At 43.6% G+C, this 11,762-nt stretch overlaps 1 protein-coding gene across 1 annotated transcript; it reads left to right on the forward strand.

The window, feature by feature from the left end:
* The first annotated feature begins 1,872 nt into the window (after positions 1–1,872).
* On the forward strand, positions 1,873–10,255 carry LOC123425379 (histone deacetylase 5). Its single transcript, XM_045109071.1, has 13 exons — positions 1,873–2,139; positions 2,745–2,946; positions 3,060–3,206; positions 3,499–3,611; positions 5,093–5,304; positions 5,658–5,722; positions 6,082–6,252; positions 6,363–6,452; positions 7,217–7,546; positions 8,578–8,771; positions 8,884–9,040; positions 9,635–9,699; positions 9,819–10,255. The coding sequence occupies exons 1-13, from the start codon at positions 1,970–1,972 to the stop codon at positions 9,982–9,984; spliced, it is 2,082 nt and encodes a 693-aa protein (XP_044965006.1). The 5' UTR covers positions 1,873–1,969; the 3' UTR covers positions 9,985–10,255.
* The last annotated feature ends 1,507 nt before the right edge of the window (positions 10,256–11,762 follow it).

Here is an 11,762-nt window from a genome sequence, read left to right on the forward strand (position 1 = left end):
AGACGCCAGAGGAGGCCGCCGTGGCAGCGTATCAGGCGGCGTTCGGGTGTGCTGGCCTTGCTCGTGCCTTCATCGACCTCACCGGCGATGGCGACGGCGACGCCAAGGGCAAGGGCAAGGCCGACGACGTCTACGACAGCGTGCAGGACGGCAGAAGGCGGGCTTAGACTTTTTTTAATTATGTTTAAGTGGACTTTGGTCGGCGTTTGACCGGCCACTTATGTTTAATTATGTTTATTTTAAGTTTATTTGGTGCGAGCATTTTTTTTTTGCATGCCCACACATTTGGGTCAGCCTCCCCGTTGGGTGGTCAAGCCGATCCATTTCAGAATGCGGACGCGTACGTCCGCCTGACAGACCCAAACAGACAGAAAAGCGGACAAAGCGCACGTCCATTTGGATCGTCCCGTTGGAGTTGCTCTAAAATATTTCTATATACATCCATATGTAATTAAATAGTAAAATCTAAAAAAAACACTTAAATAGGAACGGAGAGAAATTGTAGCTCTTTCAAAGAGAACGTTTGGCTTTTATCCAGCTCCAGCTTCATGAACGGAAAATTTGATGGAAAGGATCTATTTGATTGGATGTGAGGGGAGAAACGAAAGGGTCTCCACTTACAGATGACAATGGTGAGTAATTTCGCTCCAACTCTAGTTTCTATAATTTTACGAAGCACCTCCTAGAGAGTTTCATAAAAAACAGGAAGTTGGACCCCAGATTTTAGTTTTTTTTATGGAGTTGTATATCATAAAGCTACCCCGTTTGATTTATGTTTTTAGAACAAAGCTGAATTTTCTAAAATAGAGCAGTCCCAAACAGTCCCTTAGGGCGTGTTTGGTAGCCTGCATGGAGAGTGTATGAGCCCAAAAGTTCCCTCCCCGACCCACTTTTCGCTGTTTGGTAGGGTGTATGGGCTGAGGAGAGCATGCATCAACTGATGCAAAAAAGGGCCTCAGCATAGCTGAGCCCAGCACCCCCGCAGAGGCGAGCTATGCTGAGCCCATGCACCCTCGCCCCGCCTCGCCCTCGCCCTCGCCCTCGCCTCGTCGCCCCGCCTCGCCCTCGCCCTCGCCCTCGCCTCGTCGCCCCGCCTCGCCCTCGCCCTCCCGAGCTCCGGCAGCCTCGCCCTCGCCCTCCCGCGCCCCTCCCGAGCTCCGGCAGCCCCTCCCGAGCTCCGGCAGCCTCGCCCGATCCCCCCCCCCCCCCGCGCCTTGTCCGAGCTCCGGCGGCCTCGCTCGAGCTCCGACGACCTCGTCCGAGCCCCGCCACGCCTCGCCCGAGCTCCAACGGCCTCGCTCGAGCCCCGCCTGAGCCCCCGCGGCCTCGCCAACTCTCCTCCTCCTCCTCCTCGATCTCCACCGCATGGCGTTCTTTGCATCTGGATCGGGTCGCGACGGATCCGGTCGAGGTCACGGTGGTGGAGGAGCCTTCCGAGCCCCGTCGCCGCCTCTGCCCCCTCCCCCCATTCCTTCACCTCCCTCCTCTTCCTCCCCCCTCTTCCTACCAAACACAGTCTCATCCAAACATGTCACAACACATACATGACCACCAAACAACTGAAGATGAATGTATTCATCATGTCTATACTTAGCATGCATCAACACGGAACAACTATGCTAGGGTGAGAACGGCTGTCAAACACACCCTTAGTCGCTTTATCGCAGCCCACACGAGTGATCCATACACTCTGTCCACTTGGCCTCCGTCACTCTTTTGCCGCTATGCGAATTCGAAGTCTCGCCCTCAGAAAGACCGGTGCTCTCACTTCCAGGTGGGGCCCAAAGCCAGCACGCGTCGCGCACGCACACAAGAGGCTCCACCAAATCAGAGGGGCAACCAACCAAGCCCAGTCCAGTCCAGTCCAGTCGTCTCTCCCATCTCCGCTCCACCCCGATTTCCGACCCGTCTCGCCCCTTTCGCCCGCCCGGTCTCTCCGCCGCCCGCGGGAGGCGATCGCCGGCGCAGGATGGCGGCCGCGGGTGCCGCGACGCCGATGGGCGCAGCGCCCATGGTGGGGCTGCTGTACGACGATAGGATGTGCGCGCACGCGACGCCTGACGGGGAGAAGCACCCGGAGAACCCCGAGCGGCTGCGCGCCATCCGGCGCAAGCTCGACGCCGAGGGCATCGCGTCCAGGTACGCGCTACCCGCGACTCTGTAAGCGAGAACGCCGCAATTTCGTGTGAGGATTCGTGAGGAGGCCTTCGTCGTACCCCCCTCTTTCCCCCTTTTTGCATACCGTTCCGTCGAAACGCCGGAGATGGGAGGGCCTCGGGCGCTTCCGCTCTGTTAATGTATTCCTGTTACCACTTACGACTGTAGCCATGCCCATTTCGATCTACTAGAAACTGTATTTTGGGTGTCCTGAAAAACAAAAAGAAAATCAGTATCCATGATTCTAACTGTATGGTTATTCTTTGATTATTTGTAGTGGCCCAAATGTTAAAGGTCCTGAGAAAGGGAGGAGAGTAGAGATTTTTTTCATACAATCAGTTCAAGCATGCATGTACTGTAGCCGCTGAAAGGAATTTAGTCCTGGTACTTGTGTGCAATTTCGGGTAATGGATAGTCAAGCGGGCCCTAGCTTGTGTACAGTAGGAACTTGGATGCTACTAGAGTTAAGTTTGAACATTAGGATTATATCTTCTGTCCTGTCCACTGTTTACATTACTTTGATTAGCTTAACAATTGTATGACTTTGCAAGGTTCTGCCGCTGTAGTTTAACATAAGTTTCTTGCAGGTGTGTGGACTTGAAGGCAAAGGAAGCCAAGGAAAAATATATAGCCTCTGTCCATACCCCAAACCATATAAAACTGATAAGGGATATCAGCTCGAAGGACTATGATTACCGTCGGAACAAGACTGCTAGCAAATTCAATTCCATTTACTTCAACGAGGGCTCCTCAGAGTCTGCTTTCCTTGCAGCTGGCTCTGTCATCGAGGTAATTTAGCGTGTACTTTTCCTGCATTGCATATGTACATTCCATAGTCTTGTACAACAGTTTTTTGTTCCATTGATCCTGAGTGCTGACACAACGATTCGTTTGACAAGTAGGTTGCTGAGAAGGTTGCGGCTGGTGAGTTGAGTTCTGCTATTGCTCTAGTCAGACCTCCAGGTCACCATGCCGAACATGATGAGCCAATGGGATTTTGTCTCTTCAACAACGTGGCTATTGCAGCAAATTATCTCTTAAATGAGAGGGTACATATTTGAGAACTTCCCTGTTGATTATTCTAGTTAAGATCAACTTGTGCTACTTTTGTTCATCATTTTCTATGCAAAGTGAAAAAAAAGCAGTAGGCATTGATTGTGCGTTCTGCCACCGCCTTGCCAGCGCAGTTAAACGCTTGGCATTTTGCTATCCCCTAGAGCCTAGGCACTCCTTTTTAAGCTATGTTTCTGTGTAGGAACGACTATCACAATTTGTTATGAACTTATGATGTGATCTACTAAGAAGATGGATTATTTTCTGACCTTCTCTGTTCTGTTGCAGCCTGACCTAGGTATCAACAAGATATTAATTGTCGATTGGGATGTTCATCATGGAAATGGCACACAGAAGATGTTTTATAGTGACCCTCGTGTATTGTTCTTTTCAGTGCACAGGTATGACACATCACCTTGCCCCCCTCGCAATTGATAGACTTTACTAGTCATATAACCTTCACGATATGATACTCATGAAGCCATGGCAGTTTTGTTGCTTACAGTTTCAAGGTTTACTGCTCTTTGAATGAATTTAGTTTGCTGAGCATGTTTCTTACAGTGCATCCTCGCAATTGATAGAAATCTGGAAACTCCATTTCTTACTTACATGGCATTAACAAACTCAAGATTAGACTTTACTAGTCATATAACCTTCACGATATGATACTCATGAAGCCATGGCAGTTTTGTTGCTTACAGTTTCAAGGTTTACTGCTCTTTGAATGAATTTAGTTTGCTGAGCATGTTTCTTACAGTGCATCCTCGCAATTGATAGAAATCTGGAAACTCCATTTCTTACTTACTCCTACATGGCATTAACAAACTCAATTTTCATATGAGTGAGCTGATCTGACTGTAGCACTGTTCGATATTGTACCTGTAAAGATTGGATGGAGTCTTTTCGTACCACCAATCCACCCTGATAATCTCATGCAATACACTCTTTAGAATATGACGAAGTTATACAATATCTATTGCTACATCATGCATTGCATGTTGATTCAGTTGGGCTGTATGACACTTAAATGCTTGAGCCCAGTCTGTGAGTAATGTGCCAAGGGACCTATTAAGTATTAATCTGTTGTCAATGGAAGAATCTATAACTGATAACTCTATGCTGTAGGTTTATTCCTTTTTCTGTTTCATCATGGTCATTTTATGCTTTCTAGATCGACACTACTAATATAATATTGGATCAGCCTGAACTATGTATTCCAATCAATATTGTATGGTTCCTTTATCAGTCATTTGAATTGTCAACTGCACACCCTTGATTCTGCTTATATGATAGTAATCGATTAATTGCATTTACTTACTATTGCTAGTTAAGTTTCCCATGCAATTGCAGGGATATATGCTATAATTCATGTTTATATTAGAAAGAGGTGCTTGTAATGTAACTTCAGTGCTTATGAGTTACGATTGAAAACCGAGTTGTACTTGTTACACAACTCTTGCTCTATTATATTTGATTAATTTGCACCTTCATAATCTGGAGCAACCAAAATACACGATGCTGATATCTATCTTTTTCCTCTGACAAATGTGAGAATGTCTGAGTCTCCCAGCAACGCTGAAGTTTCTTCTAACAATATATTAGATGCCTGGGGAGACCTGCTGTTTCTAACTGCTTATTGTTTTAGTTTACAACTGTACATGTTAGCTTAGCTTACAATGAATCTACTGATTGTGTAACATGCCATGTGTGGTAGAGGCCTCTCCTAGAACTATCCAACCAATTCTGATATTGTGAAATCTCAAACTTACAGAGCTGTTCCATTGCATGATTATAGAAGCCAAACTTTTCTGGCCTGTATCATGTGGTATTCTTTTGACCCTTCAATAGTGTGTAAACTGTTATTCCAATGTTTGCTTTGTAGATTTGATTACGGAAGCTTCTACCCTTGTGAAGTGGATGCAGCTCACTGTTTTGTTGGGGAAGGAGCTGGTGAAGGGTACAACATTAATGTGCCCTGGGAGCATGGTAAATGTGGTGATGCAGATTATGTTGCTGCATGGGACCATGTACTGCTTCCTATTGCAGAAGCATTTGATCCTGATATAATATTACTGTCTGCTGGGTTTGACGCAGGTAGGCAGCTGGAAAATTCTTAGAAACTATTTTGTCCATGAAAGTTAAACACGTCTAACCAAATCTAGGCACTTCTTACTTATGAAGCCCGACTGTTGGTATATACTGACATTGTAGTTTATTCTATGGGCTAGAAGTGCACTGCTTCGAGTAGTACATCTCATATACTTGATTTCTTGTTTGCATAACCATTGTGATCTTCACTGAAGATATTTTGGCGATCGCTGCGACTTTGTTGTATTATATTGCTATTACATGCCAATGGAATCGTAACTTCTGTGTATCTCATGTAGTAATCATGCATGTTATTGTTACTCACTGGTTTTGAATCTCTTTCCCCCTTTTTTTGGTAGCAATGGGTGATCCTCTTGGTGGTTGCTGCATCACTCCAGATGGATATGCACTGTTACTAACAAAGGTATGCATTTGCAGGCTTGCAGAAAAATGACATTTATTTAACTCAGTGAACCATGCACTCCTGGCCTTAAAAAATATTGATCATGCTTGAGCTTGGAGTTTGCATATGCTAGAGTAATGCTTATCTGTTTGCCTGTCATTCCTTTTTGTTGTCATGCTTTGCTGTTACCTATTAGAAAATTATCATTTGATCTCATCAATTTATTGCTGCTTCCAATCCAAAATAAGTGTCTTGGTTTTAGTTCAATCCAAACCACGACACTTATTTTGGATCGGAGGGAGTACTATCTTTTTTCTTCTTGTACTTTCTGCTCAGCTGATCGGTGCTTATGCTTGTGCCTGTCTGCCTATTACCTGCAGCTGTTAGGCTTTGCAAAAGGAAGGATTGTCATGGCTCTTGAAGGAGGTTATAACCTTAAGTCCATAGCAAACTCAGTTTGTGTTTGTGCAAAAGTTTTGCTGGGAGATAACTTCACATATAACTCTCCACGGATGCAACCATTCGAATCTACATGGAAAGTCATACAAATGGTAATGGTCAGCAATGTACTATTTCTGTGCAATTCTGGTCTTGCTATAAATTTCTGTAATTAAGTTTTCACCCCCCCCCCCCCCCCAAAAAAAAAAAAAACACTGATCAGGTACGCAATGAATTAAAGGCATACTGGCCTGTTTTGAGCAGTAAGCTTCCAGATAACGTACCTTTGAGGAGCACACCATCATATATCGAGGTAAATTTCCTCTTTCTGACATTTTTTTCTTGGAGACTTGATTTGGGGCCTGCTTGGTTTAACCTCTGACTAATGAATTGTGCATTTGTGCTGTTATCTACTCCCTCCGTCCCAAAATAACTGTCTCAACTTTGTACTAGCTCTAGTACAAAGTTATACTAAGCTTAAGACACTTATTTTGGAACGGAGGGAGTACAAGATGTGGATTGCTTCGTTCCATATCTATTTGCTGGGAAACTTTACACCCTTTTCTCTTACTTTCTACAGACATGTCATATTAATAGTTGCAGGCTTGCAGCTTTCAAACCACATTCTTAATGGATAATTATTTTTTGTTCCAGGATTTAATTGAAGTACCAAATGTAGCCCAATTCCATAGGTGAATGCATGTTCATGAGTTATGTGGAATTGTGGACTGTTACACAGCTCAGTTGATAGGCTATTTCCATATTATCCGCAGGCAGCCCATACTTGATGAACCTTTTTCTTTTCTTGTTGTGATAAATGCTTGCTTCATGTATATATGTTTTAAGGTGCCTATCAAGTCTTAACTCTTGGAAAAGCTCATACAGAGTTATACAGCTCAACCATATTTAAAATGTGCATCTTTAATTATCTCGTGTCAATAGTTTGATTTACCATTTATGCCTCTTGATACTTGGAGGCTTACTGCATAGCTGAGACGAATTGTAGAAAGTATTAACCCAATGGTGGGGCCCTTGAATAATTCCTCTTTCTTGTTTTCCCCTTTGGGGAATGAACAGCCGTATGCATCCTCTGGTTCTGAGTCTGATGTTGAAGATGTTAGTGAGCTTCCTGATGCTATTTCATCTGCCAATGTTATTCAAGTTGAGGATGATGTTTTAAGTGCACATATCACAATGTTGAAACTTGACGAAGATAACCTTGCGACGAAGAACAACTCAAGTGATTCAGTTCAAGCACAAGACGACGGACCTGTCGCGGCGTCTACAAGAATATATGATGTAACATTTACTTGGAGATTAACATTGTCAAAAGTTTATGTTTGGTATGCCAGCTTTGGTTCAAACATGTGGAAACCAAGGTTCTTGTGCTACATTGAAGGGGGGAAGGTAAAGTTGAAAACACATCGTCTTTTATATCCTGCAAGGAACAATAGGTTCCGTGTTTTGTAGCCTGTTGCTGCATTCATCACATCGTTGATTTCTCGGGGAGATTTCATCTGGTACACGCCTTTAGAAAAATAGTTTACGGAACTCAAATCACTTACAGGGTACTTCTGTATCTCTCAAACAAATCGGGAAAACATATTTCTTGACTGCGTACATAGTCTGCTACGCGTCGATGTATCAATTCAATTGGAGAAGTTGTTGCTGCCCAGAATGATGGCAGCTCACACTAACAATCGAACGAACCTTCTCTACCCCATGGCTCTTCGAGCATGATTGGTTCGATGCCAAATGTTGGCATGCCAATATTTGGCAAATACCAGATGTTGGCTATCAACTTTTCTTGTCAGCCTCACAAAAAGTTGCCAATATTTGGCAACTTATGATTTTGCCAAATGTTGGCTTGCCGAATATTGGTAATGCCAAATGTTGGCATCATCCCTTCTTCGCTGCTCCTCCTAGTTGGTTGGGTCTAGCACTGTATGAATCACAGTTGTTGACCTGGGGATTGGTGTCTATGAATGGGAAGCTTCACCACCATTGGTTGTAGCAATGTCGGAATAGATTGAACTGGCTGCGGCTCCTTTATCTTCACTCCATCTTCTAGCGGATGCAGATGGGGTTGGGCCTGGAGGCGGGCGGGCTGTGTGGGTTGGGCCATGCTGAATATCCAATCACGTGAAATAGGCTGCATTGCCCTTTATGACGTAGTGTCTTGTTCTAATCCCCACCATTGACCCACATGGAATTTGTGAAGTTTTCTAAAAAGGTCTACCCCCCCCCCCCCCCCAATCCATATCAATTGACGCTCCTTTAGGCTCGCACAACCTTGTACTAAAGCAACATCAATTAATATGCATCGGAGGGAGTAGTACAACACACCCCCTTCGCCTTATTACAGCCCTTGTTTTTTCCTTTTCTAGTAAGCAGTATGCTTAGCGTGAAAGATTGCTATTCATCTTGATCTCTGACAGGTTAATGGTATGCGTATATCATGCTTTGGTTCACATGACACAAGCCCACCAAGAGGTACAATGTGGAGGACTGTGCCTCATAGATTGTTTTTTGGGAGATCTTCTACCCCTGCCTGGGGTACCGGTGGTGTTGCTTTCCTCAACCCTGAGATAAACTACAATGCTGAGTCATATGTCTGCATGTACAAAATAACGTATGTATATTGTAACCACATCTACATTGTATTGATCCTTGATTCAGGGCTGGGTGGAAACTGATCTTTTGTCAACGCTCTGATATCATCATAAATTTCCGTTTTTTTACAGGCTTGAGCAGTTCAATGATGTATTGTTTCAAGAGAACAGTTTAGTGAAGGATAACAGCGAAGATGGAAAACTTGAGTCTCCCAGCTCTCCTTTGATTGGCTTGTCCGAAATAGAGTCTGTCTCTTCAAACAAAGCTCTTCATCTTGAACCTATTAAGGTTTGATTTGCTGCTTTAAGCGTACAGTTCTCCTTTGCATACAGTTTTCCATATGCCTATAAATGAGAATAGTTAATATCGCATCATTGATAAAAAAAAATGCTCTTAAGGGTGACTGCTCTTCCGGTAGCACTTTGATAAAGGACACACACAACCTCTTTCATGGCCATCACTGGCAGAATCTCTCACTCTTACCAGATGAAGGGTAATGCCTGCTGTTAAAACTTAAAAGAGTATCCTTTGGTAAGGAAATTCCATGTCCTGCCTCTTTGGTCTGTAAAGGTCCATCTGAACTTAGAAGTTATAAGTGCCTGTATTACCTGGGACCAGTTTGGAATGCTATCTTGGGTTTGAAGCTCTTTAAACATCATTATACCAGTTAAATAAGGTAGCACGTTAAATTAGCATCCCCCCCCCCCCCCGTAATAATGGGCACATTTCTGATGCCGCTTTATCCATGGGCAGATGGCTGACAATAATTTTGTAAATAAATCTGGCACTACTGATGTTTTCATTTCAGTCAATTATCTTGCAACTTATTAGTTTCATAAATTCTGGAATATTGTTCATGTCCGATATACAAATTTTTTGCAGGGTAGCTGGTACTCCAATGTACTTTACCTTGGAGAGGAGGACGGCCTTCCAATCTTAACTATGACGTAAGTTCCAGTCTTCACTTAGCAATTTCTTTTAGATACTATTCGACACACTACTTGAAGGGAAGCTGCCAATGAAATTATCTTTCATGGATAGTGTGAAACTGCTTGTTTCCCTGCAGATGCTCATCGGCAGCTGTTGCACGGCACAAATCTGGCGAGCTGCCATTAGCTCCTCCATCTGAGACCTACTCCGCTACTCTGATCAAAGGACTCGTGGAAGGGAAGCAGCTGGACGCCAACGAGGCTGCCAGCTACATCTCCTCTGCTGCCGCAAGAAGCCTGTGAACTTGTAGAGGCTACTTAGCCGTGTGTTCTGTACAGCCAGTGGGAAGGAAGGAATGAAGGGATGATGCGTACTAGTAGGCATGTAAAAATGTAGTTTGAAATGATTCGGAATTAGGGGAGCCGTAGAGGCCTCATATTGTGCCACCATTGGATCTGACTATGTTCATCAGTAGGATCGTTTGGAGTTTGTGCTAGCTGGATGACTAGCATCTGGACCCAGGAGCCGAATTGGATTTCCCCAGAATATCAAATGTATGAACTAGTTTGAGTAGCACAGATCCCAACTTGGGACTGAGTTGCCCCTGAGGTCGCGTTTGGATCAGCGTTTAAGCTCGTTTGTGGCCGGTTTAGAATACAGACCTTCTCCCGTCGTTTTTATTCTAGATAGGAAACAAGAGGCGGTCGGTAAGTTACATGTATAAAATAAATACGGGTGTAAAATTCACACCCATTCCAAGCAGGAACTGAAGCTGTTTTTCCAGTGTTATGTTGTGGCTGTTGCTTGGGTCTCTGACGCAAAAATTCGCACGTACCTGCACTTGGTCGGTAGATAACCTGGTTTAGAACTTTAGATACCTGCTGCCTGCCCTTTCCAAGTCATGTGTACATATACGAAAGTGCAAGAGTGCATACGCTCATATGCATGATAGGTGCCCGCTGCCTGTCCTTTCCCAATGATCATGTGTATGCACGGAGTGACATCACATATGCATACACGTAAATCAGTAAATCAGGATGGTACCATGTTTTTTTCTTGACGGTACACATAAATCAGGATACTGCCATGTTTTTCTTCTTGACGGTACATTACGATACTTCCATGTTATTTTCGAACACATTTTATAGCCCCAGCCGTGCACATTAGAGAGTTGAGATGTAAACCAACTTGTTATTGGATAACTAAAGAGATAGTGGTATTCTTAGCCAATCAGGGTTTGCATCATTTCTAAATTTATTTTAGAATTTTCGTTGATACATTTTTAGTGGAAGGAGACGTTTCCGTCCACAACAAGTCGTATACGGTAACTTCATAAATCTTAAGATGATATGTCGACTCAGGCTCTCGAAGGTATTCATAAGATTAGGATGTATGTGTGTGCGTTTATAGAAATGAGTATATGTACGTATATATGAATGCTTGCATTTTAAAAAAAGTAGAGGGATGAGATCTGGTTCAAACCGCGTGGTCAGATTGTTTGGTCAAAAGGTCCCGAGGCCATCATCATTTTTGAAAAGAATATCAATAGGTACCTAGGCCTTTAAAAAATAATACCCAAGCCATCTAAGCACGTGTAGTTTGGAATTAAAATTAATTTAAATGAAGGCGACAAAAACAAAACACGCTAGAAGGAGGGCTCGAACCTCCGACCTTGTGGTTAACAGCCACACGCTCTGGCCATCTGAGCTATTCCAGCTTGTTGTTAAATACCCTACAGTAGGATATTACCTAGGACTTTACAGATATAAGTGTTTCTCAGGAGCCGTTGATAGTTATCATGATCCACTGAACTACCATCAAGGCACCGACCCACGTGAAAAGACATATAATATGCTATTTTATTTAGAACAGCTCAATACTGTAACAAAAATGCTAATACAACTCCAAGCATGAATGTTTGTTAGAAGTTCGAACAAAGGCTGAATACCTATCACATTCATACTCAACAACATTTCATAGATCACATGTAATCTAGATACTAAAAACTAAACATGATACACATAGAACAAATTCATCGCAAAATAATATTACTACTCCTATAAAGGATGTTGGAGTACCA

The sequence above is a fragment of the Hordeum vulgare genome, chromosome 2H (genome assembly GCF_904849725.1).
Source record: "Hordeum vulgare subsp. vulgare chromosome 2H, MorexV3_pseudomolecules_assembly, whole genome shotgun sequence".
NCBI classification, from domain to species: domain Eukaryota; kingdom Viridiplantae; phylum Streptophyta; class Magnoliopsida; order Poales; family Poaceae; genus Hordeum; species Hordeum vulgare.